General features: G+C 32.3%; 1 protein-coding gene across 2 annotated transcripts; it reads left to right on the top strand.

Annotated features, from left to right (window-relative positions):
* The first annotated feature begins 1,175 nt into the window (after nucleotides 1-1,175).
* AADAC (arylacetamide deacetylase) lies at nucleotides 1,176-19,979 on the top strand. 2 transcript variants are annotated; one of them, XM_014562945.2, is made up of 6 exons: nucleotides 1,176-1,296; nucleotides 1,401-1,482; nucleotides 10,037-10,259; nucleotides 12,448-12,517; nucleotides 13,593-13,764; nucleotides 18,427-19,979. In XM_014562945.2, coding segments are annotated over exons 1-6 (1,146 nt in total). In that variant the 5' UTR covers nucleotides 1,176-1,294; the 3' UTR covers nucleotides 19,024-19,979. The 2 variants fall into 2 exon arrangements, with proteins under 2 accessions (XP_014418431.2, XP_006189146.2); XM_006189084.3 differs by lacking the exons at nucleotides 1,176-1,296; nucleotides 1,401-1,482 and adding an exon at nucleotides 1,641-1,838.
* The last annotated feature ends 1,608 nt before the right edge of the window (nucleotides 19,980-21,587 follow it).

Below are 21,587 nucleotides of genomic sequence, written 5' to 3'. Positions count from 1 at the left end.
CTAGTGAGGATGTGGAGAAAAGAGAACCCTGGTACACTGTTGGTAGGAGTGTACACTGGTACTGCCACTGGAAAACAGTATGGAGGTTCCTCAAGAAATTGAAAGAAAGAAAGTCTCTTAATGATGAAGTTTAATTTTCACATACCTATTTTTATCTGAGAAAGTTTTGCTTTTTGATAAGAGAATTATTGCCCACAATTTCTATTATTAATATCTATTACTATGACTTACTACTAATTTTCATCCTAGTTTTTTAAAACTAAAGTATATATTTTAAGAAAGAAACTGTTGAGAAAGTGACAGAGACAGAGACAGAGATACAGAGAGAGAGAGAGAGAGAGAGAGAGAGAGAGAGAGAGAGAGAGAGAGAGAAATGGATAGGTGATCTTTAAACATTCTCCCCTGGACCTTAAACTGCTATTTAATCCTGTCCAATGCCTTTTCCCTACTGTCAAATAATAAGACAAAGACTATATGAAAATTTGTATTGTTTTGTTTTAATGCTGTGTTGATTGCCAGACAGAGTACCATTAACAGACAAGAAATTCACTGAGTCATTTTTAGAGAAGGAAAAGTAGATATTTTTAAGAACCAAAGACTGAAAGGACAATGGCTGTGGTAATTGTGAATTGAAAACTAACTCTCCAGGTAGTACTGATGAGTCCCCAAGTCTGTATATAAGTCCCCTTGATCATTAGGAAAGAATCTCCAGTTAAATTCAGGTCAGAGTTACTTAAAATTCATGGTTCTTTAAGAGAATTAGTGTTAGAAGTGTTGCAGTGAAACACAGCATTAAATTTTTATTTTCTCCTGGGCATGTAGAGCTGTAACTTAAAATTTTTCCTTTTATACCACCCAGCTTCTATGTTGGAATTCCCTTGACAACACAGCAGAAGGTGATTATCCAAATTCTTTTTCTTGCTTTCTAGGAAGTAGAACAGTGGCAAAGACACAATTTTACATTAAAGTGAGCAGAATTAGCTTAAGGACATGCATGGGACATCTTCATTTCTGATATTATTCAGTAGGGTTATTTAATAACATACCAATTGAAGTTATATATTAACCAAAATAGGATTTGAAAGAGCAAGTTATATATTAAACTGAGAAATAACACTTTAAAAATTGGATGTACAAAGTCTGCTTCAGTGTATTTTATTTTACAAAGTCCTTTATCCTTCCCCAGTTTACCAAACAAGTATTAGCAGATCTAATACTTGGTGCAACAAAGTTTTCCATTATTCACTCCAGAACTACTCCAATCACTACATAGCACTTAAGATAATCAATTTGCATGTAATTACTTAGCTTTTATTAAAGATTCAATAAGATAATAGAAATATATCATAAAAGATGCAGCAGAACTTTTTAATGAATCCCTTTGTTTTCCTCTCTTCTAGGGGCAATGTCCTTCTACTCTATTTTTCAGAATCTTTGAGAAGTAACATACACGTCTCCAGATTTGACATGACTGGTCAGAATGTGAGTATTCACTTTTATAAACTGCACACTGAAACTTGAGCTCTCAGCAGCAGCACCAGTCCTTAGTGCCTGCCATGTGATAACCTGTTGTGCTAATGAGCAAACTCTGGGGGCCAGAAATGATGTAATTCTGGGTGGGGTTTGCCCCTGTCTATTTAGTCTCAGGCACTGAAACGAGGTATAATATTGTCTTGTTTAAGAAACGGAACAGTTGCAATATGGGGAAAAAATTCTTTCACTCCCTGATATTGGGACTCCTTATAGCAAATTATATTTATGAACCTCTCCCAGACAATGTTGAAGAACCATGGAAAATTATGCTGTTAAATGCTATTTTTAAAACGACATCATATCTGGTAAGTGAAAACATTTATTCATCAAGAGAGGAAAGTTTTCTAAGATTCTAGTTTTGTTTTGTTTTGTCTTTTCAAGTTCTACATTTGCCTTGGCTTCCTATTGTCAAATTTGCTGATTACTATATCTCTGAATGACCTCAAAGCAGACCACTAACAAGATGACCAAGGAGACATTCAGGTTATATTTCTAAAATGATCTATTCTAGTAGCAGTAAAGTAAAAATATGTGTGTGACAATTTTTATTTTACTTTTTCTACTCTTGTGTGATTTTAAAATTTCATACAAAGCTCAGGAGGCATATGTTTGAGCTACTCTGTAGTTAACCATGACATTTAAACATTAATAATGGATTTGGAGTATATACTATAGACATGCAAGTAGGTTCTTATGCTATAGATTGGCTGACTACGAATGCCTAATAAAAACCATGAGAGGTGTAGTTAGTGGCAATGGATTATTGCCACTAGATCTATTATCTCTATTATGACTACTTCACTGGGACCCTGACCCAGTTTATTCCTCTAACCCTCTCACTACAAAATTAACTTCCTTTCACTGTCTATCTCTCTCTGTCTCTCCATTATGTATATAACAGTAATCAGCAAAGATTGTTTGGTGGTAGAGATTGAAAAATGCTAGTGTGCTGACTGGAAGAAATCTTTGGTCTCAACATACATATTTCCAAGAATTGAGAGCTCACTACCATTTTACATAGCTCATTCCATTTTTGAAAAAAAAATTAATTTAAATAAATTTTATTTTTTGAATAGTAATACATCCATATAGTTCAAAAATCAAAACAATATGAAAAAGGTATGCACCGAGACATCCTGATCCTATTCCTTTCTTTATCCCTTCTATTCTCAGCCCCATCTTCTGTAGAGCACCAGTTTTATTAGCTTCTTGTCATTCATCCTGGGGATTCTTTGTACAAGTAATACCAATAATAATGAATACAGTAATAAAAAGATAAATTCTTATCCCCCTTTCATTCTTACATAAGCAACATAAATATTCTATTGTGGTTTTTACATTTTTAATTTAATTGTATGTCCTATAGATGTTTCCACGTCTTCACATATAAAGCCCCCTCATTCTTTTACATGCTATAAGGGATTCATTATGTGTACAAACCATAGTTCATTTAAGGACTACTTGAGGTGTAAACTTTTGTTCTTTTTAGCATTTTGTTATCACAAACAATAAAATGATAATACTTAAAAAAAACAATTGGATGCTGGGTTTTGTCTATGATAAATCTATGAAGCAGGATTGTTGAGCCAGTTGGAATTTTGCTAATTATTGCAAAATTGCCCTATAACAATTTCCCACTCCTACCAAAAAGGTATGAAAATTTCCATGTTCTGTCAGCTTCTCAACAAAGTATATTGTAATTTTTCTCAATTTTGTTTTATCAACAGAAATGATAAACTGTATCTTAGTACAACTTTATTTTGTGTTTCTCTTAGTAAGAGTAAGTTCTAGAATCCTTCATGTTTAAGAGCTACTTGTATTTCTTTTCTTTGAACTACCTGAAAAGCTGCATTATCCCAATTTTTAATGGGGTTTTTGTTCTTTCTTATTTCTTTCCATACTAGGGATTAGGCCTTTGTGAAAGGAAGTGCAAATTCTGTTTTCGGTTAGTTTTTAATAGGAATATAATAAATTGGCCATGATAAAGTATTTTTTATTCTTTGTTTAAGAAATATAATTTTCTCGATGTTTAAATTATATCTTCTAGACTTTGATAAGCAGTTGGAAAGGCCTTCCCCAGGATTACAGTAGAATTCACCCATAGTCTCTTCCAGTACTTTTCTTTTTACATTTAAATCTTGCTCAACTGAAATTTATATTAATAAAAAATAAGAGGTATAGAATGAACTTTACTTTCTCCAGCTTGCTATCCAGTATCATTTCTTCATTTCTTTTAAAGTCTCTAGTGATTAGAGATTTGTATAAAAGATGAATGCAAATCAGGCCTCTGAGAAGGAGCCACCTACTTATCTATCAAAATACATCAGATGTAGGTAGGTGAAGTGAAGAGTATAGAGCTCTAAGAAAAAGGTTGATGGTGCACTCAATGCAAAAGGGCTACATTCCTTTAAATGCACAGCGGGTGGCCAAAATGAGAGCAGAATTAGCAATCTAGGAGTTCCATACTCAAGAAAGCTAGAAAACTGCCATAGGAGCCTACCATGAACCCAAATCAGGATTTTTTCATATAGTTAAAGGTTCATTTGCATTTATACAAATATTCACCAATTCAGGGAATACCTATGAATTCCAAATTTTCAGCTGTGATAAAAGTCCCCAAATTGTTCGGGGAAATAATTTTAGAATGTAAATGGTAACCAAAATCTAGATTTTGTCTTACTCTAATAGATGTTAATGATTAATTGTGTTTCCAGGCACAAATCAAGACTCTTCTCAAGAGTTAGAGAAGATATTCTAGTTTTGATTTGTATGATTCTTGCCAAATTTATCTCCCCTTATGAACAAATGTCTTTCTTTCTTTCTAAGAATCCTGGAATCTGCTCACAAACTTAGAATGTCAGGTTTTGATGTCTCTGACATTATGGACACTGAGGAGTTCTAGCTGAATAGAAAGGCAACAAATTTGATGTGCTCCATCTAGATAACATAACCTGACCCCCCAAAAGTATAATTTATGAAATGTACTGTTATTGAACATTGGGGAACAAAAGGCCACCAAATAAATTTAACTTTTTGCTGTAGAAAAACAACTTGCTAACCTGTGACCAAACCTGCTGTAAATCAATGTAGCGCATTACTATAGCCATTTACATTTTTTTAAACATTTTTTATTGATTTATAATCATTTTACAATGTTGTGTCAAATTCCAGTGTTCAGCACAATTTTTCAGTCATTCATGGACATATATCCATTTACATTTAAAACAGTTTATTGAAGGCACCCCCGCCCCCCAGCATTTCTCACTGGCAGGAGCACCACCTGTATAAAGGAAAGCAGGAGAGAGCTATGAAGTGGGAAGGGGCCAATTTGTCTGCTAACTTCACGACAGTCACTAAGCTATTAGTCAGGGGGCCCTTAGATTCTCCTAAGAAGCTCAGGAAACAGAAACTTTCCCAGTTAGCCTTTAAGCTGAGTCATACTGCTGCTATTGTGTGACATGTCCGGGAATGCTTGCATGAGACTAAGGAAGTATCAGATGGCTTCACCTTTGCAACTGCCAGCTTTGTTGCAGTTTTTATAGGTGCACTGGTGTTCATGATAAGGACTGGCATATATGCTCCATTATGGGAGCAAAATATTAGTCTAGCCCCTGACCTGTGCACCGATACCATCCACATGTGTATATCAAAGTACACATCATGGCTGGCTATATAATTTGTCGAGTCCAGTGCAAAATAACAATGCAAGAACCCTTGTTCAAAAGGTAGGGAAAAAAGCACAAAGATATTAAAACATAAAGCTTTTTCCCTTAAAGACATTTTATTACTCATGAAATATGATAGGGGTAATAGTGATACATGAATAATAACATAAAGTTACAAATTTCAAAAAAAAGCTTGATGTAAGTTACATATTACAGTGAATGATAAATAATTTATTAATGTAATGTTTTGATTGATCACAAGGTTTTTCTGGCTTGCTTTTCTATAAATTTATTAAGTAAATAAAATATACTTTTAGCAACTTCATTTTCAATTCATGTAATTGAAAGTGAAATCAGTTGCTTTTGACAAATACAAGATCACAATTTTAATAATCTTTGCATATCTTGGATATTAACCCTTTATTAGTTATATCATTTGCAACTGTCTTCTCCCATTCTGTCTTGCTGATAGATTCCTTCAGTGTGCAAAAGCTTTTTAGCTTGATTTATTTTTGCTTTTGTTTCCCTTGCCTGAATAGACATATCCAAAAAATATTGTTAATAAGACTGATGTCAAAGAGCATACTGCCTGTGTTTTCTTTTAGGAGTTTTATGGTTTCAGGTCTTACATTTTGCATGTAGCTCTTGCATGTAGCTCTTGTTTCCCCAATACCATTTATTGAAGAGGCTATCTTCTCCCCATTGTATATTCTTGCCTCCTTTGTCATAAAGTAATTGCCCATATAAGTGTGGGTTTATTTCTAGGCTCCGTATTCTATTCCATTGATGTATACATTGGATTTTTCCCCCAGTATCATACTGTTTTGATTACTATAGCTTTGTAGTGTGTTTTGAAATCAGGGGGCATGATGACTCCAGCTTTGTTCATCTTTCTCAGGATTGTTTTGGCTCTTTTGGGTCTTTTGTGTTTTCATACAAATTTTAGAGTTCTTTGTTCTAGTTCTGTGAGAAGTGCCATTAGGATTGCATTGATTCTGCAAGTTGCCTTAGGGAGTATGGTCATTTATACCAGTATCAGTTCTTGCAATCTATAAGCACAATATCTCTTTCCATATGTTTGTATCATCTTCAATTTATTTCATCAATGTCTTATGGTTTTCCAGTACAAGTCTTTTAGCTCCTTGGTTAGATTTATTTCTTGGTATTTTATTCTTTTTGATTCAATTGTAAATTGAATTGTTTTCTTAATTTCTCCTCATAATTTGCTGTTAGTGTATAGAATTGCAGTAGATTTCTGGTTATTAATTTTGTATCCTGCAACTTTACTGAATTCATTTATTAGTTCTAATAGTTTTTTGGTGGCATCCTTACAATTTTCTCTATATAATATGCCGTCTGCATACAGTGACAGTTTTATTTCTTCTGTTCTAATTTGGATTCCTTTTATTTCCTTTTTTCTTCTGGTTGCTATAGCTTGTATTTCCAATAGTATTTTGAATAAAAGTAGTGGGAGTGGGTATCTTTATCTTGTTCCTGGTCTTAGAGAAAATGCTTCATGTTGATTATGACATTGGCCGTAGGTTTGACATATATGGCCTTTATTACATTGAAATATATTCCTCTATACCTACTTTGTTGAGCGTTTTTATCATAAATGGATATTGAATCTTGTCAAAAGCTTTTTCTGCATCTATTGAGATGATCATATGATTTTTATTCTTTAATTTGTTAATGTAGTGTATCACACTGATTGACTTGCAGATATGGAGCCATTCTTGCATCACTGGAATTATTTTGCCAATGCAGCTGTTAGTAGAGCTATGAAGAGTATTTTATAGGCTGTGACAACATTGTGATACATTTCTGATCAATTATTTCAAAATATAAATTTCAGTAAATCTAGAGCTGATGATTCTTATAAAACAATTTTTCTTAAAAGATTTAAGTCTTCATACAAATCAGTTTTATGTAAGTCTGAATTTAACTTTAAATGTACATTTATAGAGTGGAATTTTAATGTTTCCTCTGACATTACCAATAATTTGGGGAGGTTGTATAAGAAACTGAAAGTAGCTTCATGGTTCGCATATAATTCAAAATACCTGTTTATGTGTTTAGTTGCTTTATGCTCAATTTAAAAGAAGATTAATTTTTAAATGTCTTCCTCATTAACTCACCCAAAGCTTCATATGACAGTAGTGGTCTTTTCTAACAAATACAGCAATCTTTAAATTTATTTTCAATTTCTGAGCCCGTGGATATTTGCTTTGCAGTGTTGTAGCAGTTTTCAAAACCAGAGATCAAATAATTTGAAGAATTCTAATAATTTCTGCTGTTCTTAATTGCAATGTCTATGTTTACACTTTTATTTTGTAATAATCTAATGACAGTTTAATTGGTTAAACACTGTCCTGTCCCAGTGCTTAAGCAAGAGATTTAATATTTGTGGCATCTGAGGATGAACGGACACGTCAGCTTCCCATAACGATCCCTATACTGCACCCTTGCAGAGCCTCTGCCTCTCCTTTCTCCCAGTTCCTGGCCTCAGCCAGTCCCACCGTGCTGTACACTGCACACCTGCTAGGTGGTCAGGCCAGTTGATCTGAGCACACACTGAGCACACACACTGCTTCCTACTGTGCCTACCAGCCTGAGCATCTAAGATAGTGTCATTTAACTTACTTCTGTTATTGGTAAATTACATCATCTCTTTATTTCTGATTAGTCTGATTAGAGGGTGATCAATTGTATGGTTTCTTTTCAAAGAATCAACCTTTAGTTCTTTTTTAGTTCTCTTTACCTGTTTTCCTTTTTATTGATTTTTGGATTTTTTCCCTCTTTAGTCTTTCCTCCATACTTTTGAGTTTAATTTTCTAATCTAACTCTAAATTCTTAGTGGAGGAAGCTTAGATCACTCCCCTTAGACCTTTCTTCTCTTCTAATATATTTATTTAAAGCTATACATTTTCTTCCAATCAGTGCTTTATCTGCATTCTACAAATTTTGTTATGCTATGGTTTCATTTTCAATTGGTTCAAAATATTTTTTTTTCAATTTGTCCAGATGTATCTCTTCCTTGACCAATGAGTTATTTAAAAGTTTGTTGTTTAATTTCCCCATAAATAATTATGTTTCTGATTTTTATTTTAATTATAGTATGGACAGAGAACATACTCTGTATGATTTTAATCCTTTTTAACTTGTTGAGATTTTCTTTCCCAAATTTGTCATGTGATATGTCTTTTTTCTTTTTTTCATGTGGCATATCTTTGTGAAAGTTCTACATGCAGTTGAAAAGAATGTGTATTTCTGCTGTCATTGGAATGTCCTCAATATGTTGATTAATTCTTTTGGGTTGATAGAGTTTTTCAAATTTTCTATATGCTTACCATTTTCCTATTTACTTTGTCAATTAATGAGATAGGAGTGCCAATTTCCAACGGATAATTCTGGATATTTCTATTTCTCCTTTCAGTTTTTTCAGTTCTTATTTCCTGTATTATGAAGCCCTATTAGTGTATACATACACATTTTAGGATTGCTATGTCTGCTTGGAGAACTAACATTTTTGTCATTATGATTCCTGATAATAAGCCTTTTTTTCAGAAGCGTCTATGATCATACAGTTATGTCTCATTATCAGAGGGGGCAGGGGTTGGTTGCAGGAGCCCCCTCAGATACCAAAATCTGTGGATGCTCAGGTATCTTATATAAAATTGTATAGAACAATGAATGCAGTCATTCCTCCTATCAGTGGGTTTTGCAAACGTGGTTTCAACCAGTCTGAGATCTAAACCCTAAGTTATAGAGGGCTGACTGTATTTTGCTTTCTTAACATAACTGTATTAAGATTTCTCTTTTACCATCATTTTAATAAAATTTGGAGAAATAAGGGGAGATTAAAATAGTGCTTATTCCACCATCTTGTCATATAAACCATTCCTTTTAAATTATATACTTGAAAAATGAGTACTTTTGTTCCTTGGAGCCCCAGTCATTCTAGGCCTTTCATAAAACAAATATTAAAGTCTTTTGTCTATCAAATCGTTAGTCTGTTTCTTATTTTTTGTGAGTTTGTTTGTATTCTAGATACTAGTATTTTCTTATTTAAAGTATTGCAAGTATCATTATTCACATTGTGGCTTATCTTTTCAATTGCTTTATAAGATATTTTTATTAATATAAATTCTTAATCTTAACCAAAATGAATGTATCAGTGTATCTAATGATAGTTTCTGGGTTTCTTAAATTTTTAATATATGTGAGTATATTCTATTAAATACTTAAGGACTCTTTCCTCTCATTTATCCTCATGGAATCTGGAATAGCAAATGACTTGTAGTTCTCTGTCATCACATTTTTGTTTTTCTCTAGGCTAAACTCATTTACTCTAACTGAAAGGCCTTTTGCTCAGTTGATCAGCCAAACTCTACTTCCCCTTCAAGCCTCAGGACAACTACAAGCTAAAAACCCTTTTCCTTCCCCAGCATCTTCACAACTATTCCAAAGAATTTTGCCCCTGTTTATAGATAGAAGGGTGTCCTTTTATAACTTAAGTCTTTCATTTGGCTCTGAATTTTTTGAGAATCAAAATTTTGCCTTGTTCTGCTGGGCATTCACACTGTTTAGCGCAGAAAGATATATTCCGTATTACTATTCCCATCGGGTCAATGTTTAATAAAGATTAGTGTCATTTATGGTAGTTCATCATATATATATAGCATTTGGATTTCTGTATGTTCCAGTGGTATCATGGCTGCTTTTTCTGAGAGTACATAATTAAGACTTTGGGATCACATTGAATATTAGTGTGTACTTCTTTGTTCAAAACATTTTTGACACTGAGAATGTTTGTGTATATTTGTGTTTCATTTTAGTCCCTGTTTGCTGAAATATTGGGATTAAACAACTCCATGGAATCCATGATGTTCTTTTCAAGGTTTCAAAGTGTTCCACCAACATCAGATGAAAATGTAACTGTGAGAGATACAACATTTAATGACATTCCTGTCCGTATATATGTGCCCCAACGGAAGCCAAAATCTTTAAGAAGAGGCTTGTTTTATATCCATGGTGGTGGCTGGTGTTGGGGTAGTAATGGTAAGGTGATATGATGGAAAATTCACTTCATATAATATAATTAACTATTCTCGTATTATGATCTAAATTAAATATGTTCCTGCTTCTGAAATTATTTTCATTAAAGAAACATGAATTAATGTAGCTTTTGAAATCTCAATCTAAAGTTTATTAACATTTAGAATTTAAAACATTTTTGTTACAAAAATTATAAGAGTTTCTGATCCTACCGTGCACTGACAAACTTGCAAATTTTACAGAATGAAGATTAAGCTCCTTGGCAAACAGAAAAATTTTTGTCTTTTGAGGTTACTAATATATTGCTAGAAATGTCTTATTTATCTTTCAAGGCTCCAATAATTGTTTTCCAAGTATGCTTTCCTAATGTGCCCATATAGAGGTGGAAAGACTTTACATTTATTTAAATTAAATGTTAAGGTATAGTATGATTTCTTGCAATCATCTCCTGCTTAACAGTGAAGGACTAAATAATGTTTTTCTCCCTTTTATTTTTTTCTCCAACAACATTTCTATCCCTTTCCCAGATCAAATGTACTCCAGAAAAATAGTTTAGTTTTTATGCTGAAATAAAACATTTAGGATCTTTTTTTATGTAGGATATTACAATGGACAGGATCAGATTAAAAGTAAAAAGACTGTTCAAGGCTCAAGGTTCAGGACCCTGAGAGTGTGGTTTGCAAGGGAAAGACATGCCACTTTGCCCTGCTGGATTTATGCCCAATGGGGAAGCAGGCAATCAGAGAAGTCCAAACAGATCTTCTAAAGTGTGGGGCCCAGAGCAGGGTCCCAGTTCCCTAAGCCTAAAGGGGATTCTGATTACCAGTGTTCTAGATTGGGTGACTTAGAGAGTGCAGGCATGAAGTTATTTTCAAATGGTGAGGGAAGAACTGACAGTCATTCCTTGTGACTAAGAATTCCTTGTGACTAAGACCTGTCAGATACCACCAGAAGATATAGAAATCCAAATGCTGTATTACCATATGATGAATTACCATACGTGACACTAATCTTTATTTAAACATTCACCCAATAGGAATATTAATATGGAATATTCTGTGCTAAATACTATGAATGCCCAGCACAACCATGCAAACTTCTGATTCTCAAAAAAATCAGAACCAAATGAAAGACTTAAGTTATAAAAGGACACCCTTCTATCTATAAACAGGGGCAAAATTCTTTGGAACAGTTGTGAAGATGCTGGGGAAGGAAAAGGGTTTTTAGCTTGTAGTTGCACTGAGGCTTGAAGGGAAAGTAGAGTCTGGATGATCAACTGAGCAGAAGGCCTTTCAGTCAGATTAAATGAGTTTAGAGATCTGAGGGCCAAGTTTCGCCAACACAGAGAAGGAGGGACAAGTCTTGCTATGAGAGGGAAGAAAAAGAAGCCCTTCTGTGGAGAGACTGTATGTTGGCAGTGGGAATACAGAAAGTAACTGACAGAGGTGCTGTCTGATTACTATCAATAAGAGGTATCATTAACTGCTGTTGATAAAGTTGTGTTTCTAAAAAAATTGTTTTACCACAGTTTTTCAAACAGGCCCCACTACTCAAAGCTTTCCTCCTCAAACTTATTTTGCTAAACTTGTACCTGTGTGAGTGCCAATTTCCAATACACACACACACACACACACTTCTCATAGAAAATATTTATACAAACTTGCAGTGTCTAATCTACTCAAATCCTTTCTAAATTCTACTCAGAACCCCTGGGAAGATTAATGAGAAATCTCTCCCTATATCTCAACACTACTTTCTACTCACCTCAGTTAAGGCAGTTATTTTTTGTAGTTTTGTTCTTGACCTATATTTCTACTCCTGTACCTCCATAGATATGAGCTCCTTAAAGTTAGAGAATATATCTCTTCAAATTTGCATTCCCAGACTCTAACTACATGGCAGTCACATAATAGGCAGCTAAACAAAGCTAGTTTGGGATAAACAATTAAAAATTTTAGCAAATGGAAAGGAAAGCCATTCAAGGGCAAGTTGAAGGGTCACCAAAAAGAATGATTCACATTCTATTGAGATGTGAGTATGTGCATTTATCAACATGAACCAAGTATTAGATTTTTCTTTAGGTAATATTTCAAGATAACGGGCAGAAAAATAAAGTTATCACAGTAAACTTTACTCTTAGCAGTATTTTTTAATTCTCATTAGTAGTCCAGTTTTTTTTCTTTTATTTCAGCTTATGAAAGCTATGACCTTCTATCAAGATGGACAGCAGACAGACTTGATGCAGTTATCGTATCAACCAAGTAAGAGCTGTGTTGATTTGATTTTAGGCCACATGCATTACATATCAATATATAATCAACTATATAGAGTGTCTCATTATGCCAAAAATTCATCTTTGTCACTGATGACACTGAGTGTGGACAGAGAAACCTAATGTCAGAGACTGTCCAGTCCAGTATCAGAGAGAAAAGACATACACACATTTTTCAAGAAGGAACAAAGGCCAGAAAGTCAAGAAGTTGTTCAAGTGAAATTAGCCTATAGTATCACATGGACTTAACTACCATCTCTGGACTTTTTTCCCCTATAATTAGCAGAATATTAAGGATGAGGACTTTGGAGCCAGAGGACTGGGATTAAATGTAGGCTCTACAAATTGTTGACTATGTGATATCTTAAAAATATTTAACTCTAAATAATAATAATTTGCATATTTCAGCATTGATACAGGGATTAAATGTTATAATCATTTAACAGTGCTTGGAATGGTGCCTAGAACCTAGTAATCCATTGATGAAAGCAATCATTACCGAAGATAACCATGAAAGTTAAGACAGAACATATCTCAAAGTCCATTCTAGAGCACACTTTAGAAAAAGTAGAGGGGTTTTAATTTTCTATAGAACACATTCTCTGTGAGAATCTACTTAAACCTTAAAAAATGCAGAATTAATGGACTAATATGTAATAGTCATGCGAAATTGAACTATTTTGATAAGGCTGGAAAAGTAATTCTGGAAATGCAAATAAGTAATAATAATGACTGATTCTTTACAAAAAGATTTGGCAATTATCAAAAACATCATTCTATAAATATTTTTAGCTAGGAAAAGATAACTGCTAGGACATTTTCCTCAAGATTGAACGAAATTTTGCATTCAAACTTTACATTTTGATTACCAAAAAATGGCAGTATTTAGTGACTGTCAGTCAGATTTTATGATTAGGAAGAGCACGGTTTTCAGTTAATAGAAAACATTCAAATATATTAGTAAAAACAAAATTTTACTTTTGGTTTTGGATCAGGAGTACATACCTTGTTTTGGTATGTGACTAAAAATTGGTGATTGAGGAATATTGTTTTTCTATCTACAGCTACAGACTAGCCCCAAAGTATCATTTTCCTGTTCAATTTGAAGATGTATACACTGCATTAAAATGGTTTTTACACCCCAACGTTCTTGAAAACTACGGTGTAGATCCCAGAAGAGTTGGTATCTCTGGAGATAGTGCTGGAGGAAATTTAGCTGCAGCCGTGACTCAGCAGGTAAAATGCTCAACATCTTCACTTACTGTATTTTCTTTTATCTTTTATTTAATAATTTTTGATTCATACATTTAAATTATGAATATAATATATGAATATTTTTCTTTTACTTATTTATGGAACATTGAGAAGAATAATTTCATACTTTAATACTTTTTTTATGTAAAATGCTGACACAATTTCCTATGTACTATACTGGCATTTTTACTGAGAGAAAATCATAAATGATAACAGTACCTGTAATTGGGAAGTCAGAATATTGTATATAACCTGAGTATATACTATAATATATGTATGTGTGCTTGCCAGAAACAAATACAGGTCATCACTAAGAGAAGGCAACATGATCCCAGGTTTTAATTTATTCCTAAACTAATTTTTTATTTCAATAATCCATAGAGAGTTGAAGGTAAGCACAGACAAAGAGGAAAATAAGAACTAGTTAACAGAAAAAAATATATAGCCCAGATTCAGATATTGTTATCATTAGAAAAAACACTTTAATGGAATGTATTTAATGTAAATAAAAAATGTATTTTAAAAGTTGGAAATATGTTCATGGAAGAAACTATAGAAAGTAATACGAGATATTTGAAAAGTAAACAAATAAAACTTCAAAAGAAAATGCTAATCATCAAACATACATTCAATGTACGCTTTTTAAAGACTTTATATTTTTAGAGCAGTTTAGATTCACAACAAAATTGAGAGAAAGGTAAGACATTTTCAATATACTCTCTGTCACACATACATAGCCTCCCCCAATATCAACATCCCCCATCAGAGTGGTACATTTGTTACAATTAATGAACTTATACTGACACATCATAGTCATCCAAAGTCCACAGTTTTTATTAAGGTTACACTCCTTGTGTTACAATGTAGGTGTTTGTTATAGATTGACTGCAATGTAACAATATAGCAAACTGGAAGACGGATCAGAAGAATTATTTATAATATTGAACAGAGAGATTAAAAGATAGAAAATACAAAATAATGAGAACAGACATTAAGAATGTGGTGAGAAAGACTAATACGAATATATCCTTCTATTCTAAGGACAAAATGAGGATATTTTTTGAGAAATAAAAATTCAAGAGAATTCACAACCCAGTATACTGTCATTTTGGATTTTTGGGGGGGATTTTGGGGGGGTAATTAGATTTATTTACTTATGTGGGTTTTATTGTTTGTTTGTTTGTTTTAAATGAAGGTACTGGTGATTGAACCCAAGACCTCATGCCTACTAAGCACACACTTTACCACTGGGCCATATCCTCCCTCTGTCACTTTGGATTTTAAAGAGGATTAGTTCAGGCAGAGGAATATTAACCTCAAACAGAGTATCAAAAAGGCAGGAAGAATAAAGAGCAGGAAAAAAATGGTAAATATATTGACAAACCAAAGTGAAATAAACATTGACTGTATAAAACAATAACAATTGTGTCCTGTGAGATTTAAAAATAGAAAGAAATTAATATACACAATGACAATAGCCAGTACATGAAGAGAATAAACAAAATATTAAAGTATTCTAATAACTTTCTATTGTCTAAGAAGATAATAAAGATATAATAATGGACACTGATAAATTAATGAATTTGATTTTAATCCATAGTGTAACCTATAAAAGAATTCTTTAAAAATGTACAAATAAGATATCATAGGGTGATATCATGGAATGATAAAACAATATTCCAAAAGAATGCAAAAGAGAGGAAAAAAAACTCATGGAATAGGTGAGACAAACAGAATGCACAATAATAAATAAATTTAATAAACTTAAACCAAATATATTAATAAAAATTTTAATGTAGGTGGACTAAAAATTCAGATAGAATACAAAAAATGGCAAACTGGGTAAAATTTAAAAACCCAACATAAGTTGTGTGAACAAGATGCAGTAAAATTTAGGTATATAGATAGGCAGAAAGAAAAAGGATAGTAAAAGATATGTCATGCAAATACTAATTAGTATAGTTATTTTATAATCAGATTAAATAGTGTTAGAAAAAAACTATTACTAGAGTTAACATGCAACATTCCTAATTATAATTCCACTCAACTGGAAGATGGAAAAACCCTATGAATTTATATGCAATTAGTAACATAGTCTCAAAATATACAGAGCAAAATTAATGGAAAAATAAACTAATTAATACCAATAGCGGAAGAATTTTACTAACCTCTTTCAGTAATTGTTAGAACAGCCTAACAAATTTGAACTAATGAATATAAAATAATAAACAACAGAATGTTCATTCTTTTCAAACACACAAAATATTTTTTCTAACCAAGCATATGTGGAGTCATAAACCAAGTCTCAATCAATTCAAAGGACTGAAACCAGATAGACCTGCTATATGCATAGCAGAGTCTGTGGACTAGCAGCATTAGCAGCATCTGGGCACTTGTTAGAGATGCAAAATCATGGGTCTTACCATAGACTTCCTGAATGAATGAATAGTAACAAGTAATAGTATGAATAGTAACAAGAATTTCAAGTGATTTGTATGCACAATTGAATTTGAGAAATCAAGTTGTTTTGATTATGTCTCTCTCCATAGTTAGAATAATGCTTTGGATAACTAATAAAATATCACTAGAAAACCCCATATGTTTTGAAGTTAAAATACCTTCCTGATTAATCCAAATGTGAAAGAAGAAATCACAATGAAAATCTGAAAATCTTTTGAACTGCATTATAATAAAAATATTACACATTATGCTCTAGGAAATACAGCTGTATCAGTACCCAGAGGAAAATATACAGTCTTAAATAAATATATAAAAATTACTAAAATTAACAAGTCAGCATCCATTTCATGAAATTTTTAAAAAAGGTCTAAAAAGTAGAAGGAAAGATGAAATGAGAGAAAAAGGAGATGAGAAAGATGAGAACATAAGAGGTGAAATAGAACAGACACAATAGGATCAACAAAGTCACCAAATGTGGTTCCTTGAAAAAAGTATTAAAAATAATTAATCTCTGGTGAGACTGACCCAAAAAATAGAGGGGTATCTTAATAAACCAATACAGGGAATGAAAAGGGGAATATAACTAAATATCTTGGCAGATATTTAAAAAATACAATAGCATATACTTTGAACATCTTTACTGCAATAATATACATTTATATTTATTTGAAATGGAAAGATTTATTGAAGAAGAACTGACTCTAGGAAAATATAAAACAAAGATTATCCTATTATCATGAAATATATTGGATGATCATTTTAATATATTTACACACACACACACACACACACACACACGCACACACACAGACCACACAGACTTCAGGATCAAACAGCTTTAAACACAAATTCTAACAAGTATTTTTTTTTAAAGACATAGCTCTACTTCTAAAAAGGAATCCAAAAAGTTGGAAAAGTTACATTTTGAGAAGCTAATATACCTTGATTCTTAACCTGACAAGGCCAGTTCAAGAAGGAAATACCAGACATTCACATTTATGAACATAGATACAAAATCCTGAACTAAAATACTACCAAACAAAATTAAGCAATACGTTAAAAGGGTAATATATCATGATTATCTTGAGTTTATTCTAGTAGAGTGTGATAGGTTTAATATTAAAATAATTCTTAATACAATTCTTCAAGTTAATAATTTAAAGAAGAAAATTATATAATTATCTCAATAAAAGTAAATTGTTTACAGATAATTTTAAGCATCTATAAAGATGAAACATTAGAAAGCTGTGAATAGAAGAGAATTTCCTAAATTTGAAAAAATACGTAAAAAAAAAAAAACAAAAACCCTTAAAAGAAATGTCGTATTTAATGGGTAGTTATTAAAAGTTTTCTCTTTGAGATTGGTTACAAACTCACTACCATTGTACCTGAAGTCCTGGCCAGTGCTCTAAATGATAAGCAGGCAATACCATTTTTTTAGTGTGCTAATCAGTTTGACACTTCTTGAGTATACCAGTGCTTCAGGTGTGTACAAGTTAAAGTTGGTAGTGTTTGGAAAAAAAAATCTTTTGAAATTCTGAAATTTTTAATTTACCCAAACATTACTGTGCAATAATAATAATAAAAAAAAATGGGTTACTAGATACATATTTTATGACTGACAGAATAATCATTTTGTCCCAGTAGCAGAAGCACATTGAAGGATAAATTAGCTTAGAAGAAAACTTAAAATTCTATTGCTCCTGGGAAAAAAAAAGGACTAGATCTAGAAAAGATAGAGCATTACTCAAAAAAATTAAAAATTAATAATTCCACATGGTTTAGTTTTATCAAACATTGAACATCTCTTCAGTTTCAGAGCTATCTCCTTCCCATTTCAATGCTTGTTGACATAATTAGCTATTTAAAATATTCTTAATGAAAAAGAGGATCAAACATATGCAATGCCTCAGATTATAAGTTTAGGTTATATTGGTATAAAATTCACATTATAATAAAAGATCCTCTTTCACATCCTATGAGGAGAGTGGTACAGATTATTTTTGTTTTGTAAATTAATTTATGAATATCTAGTACTAAAATTTATTTGATATTAAGATTCTTATTTTTTATCAAAATATTGTGTATTTTTTTAAGGATTTTAAATTTTAGAATACATTTTTTACAGTGCATTTTTTTTTTATTAAAGTGTTCATTTAAGCAACATATTCTGATTTTTTTCAGCTATTAGAAGACCCAGATGTCAAGATCAAACTCAAGGTCCAGTCTTTAATATATCCTGCCCTTCAGAATTTTGATATGGATTTACCATCATATAGAGAAAATTCACATTTTCCAATTCTGTCCAAATCACTCATGGTCAGATTCTGGAGTGAGTATTTTACTACAGATAGGTCACTTGAGAAAGCAATGCTTTCTAACCAACATATACCTCTGGAATCAATTCATCAGTTCAAATTAGTTAACTGGAGTTCTTTGCTTCCTGAGAAGTTTAAGAAAGGCCACATTTATAAGACTCCAACTCATGGCAGTTCAGAGCTGGCTAAAAAATATCCAGGTTTTCTAGATGTGAAAGCTTCACCTTTGCTAGCTGATGACAACAAGTTGCGTAATTTACCCCTGACCTATATCATCACTTGTCAATATGATGTCTTAAGAGATGATGGGCTCATGTACGTTACTCGACTTCGGAATTCTGGAGTCCAGGTGGTCCATAGCCACGTGGAGGGTGCATTCCATGGGACAGTTTCTTTTCTGTTTATGAAAATTGGTTATAGGCTAGCCAACCAGTATATTAGTTGGCTAGATGAAAACCTGTAGTAAAAATCTGATCAATATAGTAAAATGTAAGCCCCCATGTTTCAGGAAAAAAGAACTAATACCCAATGGATTCATGTTAGGAATGCATGTTTTATAGGCAAAAGTCTTCCTAAATCTGCATGTATGTAATTGTTATTGTCAATGAATTAGTCTCAGGGTAATTCACTCACCTTTGTTTCTTAGAGTGTATTAGATTATATTTTTCTGTTATTGTTATCATTTAAAAATATCTATTTTCTTACATTACTTTCATTTTTGTTGCTTGATACATTTTATTGCAATTAGAAGAAATGTCTGCTTGTTTAACATCAAGGCTTTACTCAGCATGGTTTCAGATCCTTGGAGAAGCTCCATTTATTGCTAGTATGAACGAAGTTGTTACTCTTTCTAAATATTTTTGTCCCAGTTCAGTGTCACCTTTCTACCATTGTAAAATATATTGCTTAATGCATAACCCAACTCCTTAGTCCAAGACAATAAAGTCTAAACAATTATATATTAAAGATACCTGGATCTGTTGATGTTTTGATGAGAGGGTAGTGACAGCTTATTTTAGCCAGACAAAAGCATTTACATTTGGTTAATCTGGTCCTTGAGATTGGCAAAGCGTCAGTATAAGAAAATACTCCAAATATGAGTGACTAAATAGTAATGGGAGAAGCATAAGTAAAAAAAAATGTGTATGTGTATATACATATATGTATACACATATGCTTATATACCAATATATTTTATATATAAATATACACACATACACATATATATATTTGTATACATATACCAAATCTCAATATAACAATATGTATTTAAAAATAATTGTGGAAAAATAAATTATTGAGTAATGAAATAGGGTAAGTTTGAAGATGTTTTATGTGAAATAAATTGATTTTTTTTAACTGTATGTATGCCTCTAAATGGAAACTCTGAAACATTATAAATTCAATAATTTAAAAAAAGTCTTTCCAAAGTCTTTTGTTGAATCCTTCCATGACTGGTGTTTGACATCATCCTCTACCTACCTCAAAGGATGCTACAATAGAAAAATTTAGTGAATAAAAGTAGTCCAGTGTTAATCAGAGTTCAGCGTACTAAAAATATTTGCTTAACTGAATCAGCATGTTATTACATGTGATATTTTCACATAAAACAAGCAAAATCATTACCAAATAATATGAATGGATATGGATTTTATGAGAACAGAGGTCCAGAAGCACAATTCATATACCATTATTATGTATATTTTATTAAATTTATAGCTGATAATTTCATATTTAAGGCTGTTGCAAATTGCAATATTTCTTTTTTGTAATTTTCATCTTCTAATTATTCACATTGGGAATACAGAACCACAGTTGGGTTTATATATTGATCTTGTATCCCAAAACCTTGCTTAATTCACTTTTTAGTTCTAATAGCTTTATATTAGATGATTTATTATTTTCTGCATAGATAATCCTATCATCTGTGAGTAAACAGAGTTTAATTATTTCTTTCCAAACTGCATGCCTTTTATGTCTCTTTCTTGCCTTACTGCATGTCTAGGACCTCCAGTATAATGCTAGGAGAGAAAAAAGTTGTGATAATGGATACTCTTGTGTTTTTTTCCACTGTTAGTGGAAAAGTATTCAGTTTTTAACTGTTGGATATTAGGTCTATTATTTGATTGTTCCATATAAGGTCTATATTTTATAGTTGCTTTTTATCAGATGTATATAATCTTCTACTTCAAGTTTGCTTAGTGGCTTTGGGAAAAGAAAATAATTGTTGAATTTTGCCTAATATGATTGCTACATAAATTAAGATAATTATGGTTCTTTTTTCTTAATTCAATTTCTGGTTGATTAATCTACAAGGTTAACCAATTTTTGTACTCCAGAGGTATATTACACAATAGCATGCGATATTTTGTATATACTACTTTTTCTTTCTTTCTTTTTTTAAAAGAACAGATTTTTTTAATGCAACTTAGAGACTCAGTTGTGTTCCTTAAGTAAGCAACAGGGTGCATGACAGTCACTGAATGCTTATGTAAATTCAGCTCTATATTTTTATCAACTGATCATCATGACTCCTTTGCTCTCTGCTGAAGAAAAAGAGAAAGCATAGACGTTGTGGCAAGTGGGATTTAAAAATGCACAAAAAAGAACACAGTACAGAGTGCCCTCGGGTTAATCCCCACAACAAGACTTGCACTGTAGCATTTCATTACATCTACTGCCAAGTCTATTTATTTTGATAAAGATCTTCAAGAGACCCCTAGACTGTCCCACAGCATGTAAAGCATCTGGTCTCACTCGCTTTCCTTCTTACTAGCTTTTTAAGTGTGATATCTCACTCAACTTTGATGTTCCAGTTTGCTTTATTCTTTTCCTTTCGACTTATTGATCACTGATAATTGAATCATAATTACTTCTGGCAGCCTACATGTGTTACTGCATGTTGCAATTACCTGATGTAATCTGGGCTTCTAATTTTCCTGGAGAGCATAGAGTATCAGCAGTAGCTACTCCAAAAAGTAACAAAATAAACACGAATATTTGCTACCCACCTCTTCTTGACAAGAC

Source organism: Camelus ferus, chromosome 1 (assembly GCF_009834535.1).
Source record: "Camelus ferus isolate YT-003-E chromosome 1, BCGSAC_Cfer_1.0, whole genome shotgun sequence".
Classification (NCBI taxonomy): domain Eukaryota; kingdom Metazoa; phylum Chordata; class Mammalia; order Artiodactyla; family Camelidae; genus Camelus; species Camelus ferus.
The sequence above is the reverse complement of the archived record's forward strand: the minus strand, read 5'-3'. Positions and strand labels throughout refer to the sequence as shown.

Coding starts and splice junctions, on each gene's coding strand:
- AADAC (XM_006189084.3), top strand. CDS start 1,701: ATGGGGAAAAAATTCTTTCACTCCCTGATATTGGGACTCCTTATAGCA. Junction 10,260..12,447: donor CTGGTGTTGGGGTAGTAATG/GTAAGGTGATAT, acceptor CTTTTATTTCAG/CTTATGAAAGCTATGACCTT. Junction 13,765..18,426: donor CTGCAGCCGTGACTCAGCAG/GTAAAATGCTCA, acceptor GATTTTTTTCAG/CTATTAGAAGACCCAGATGT.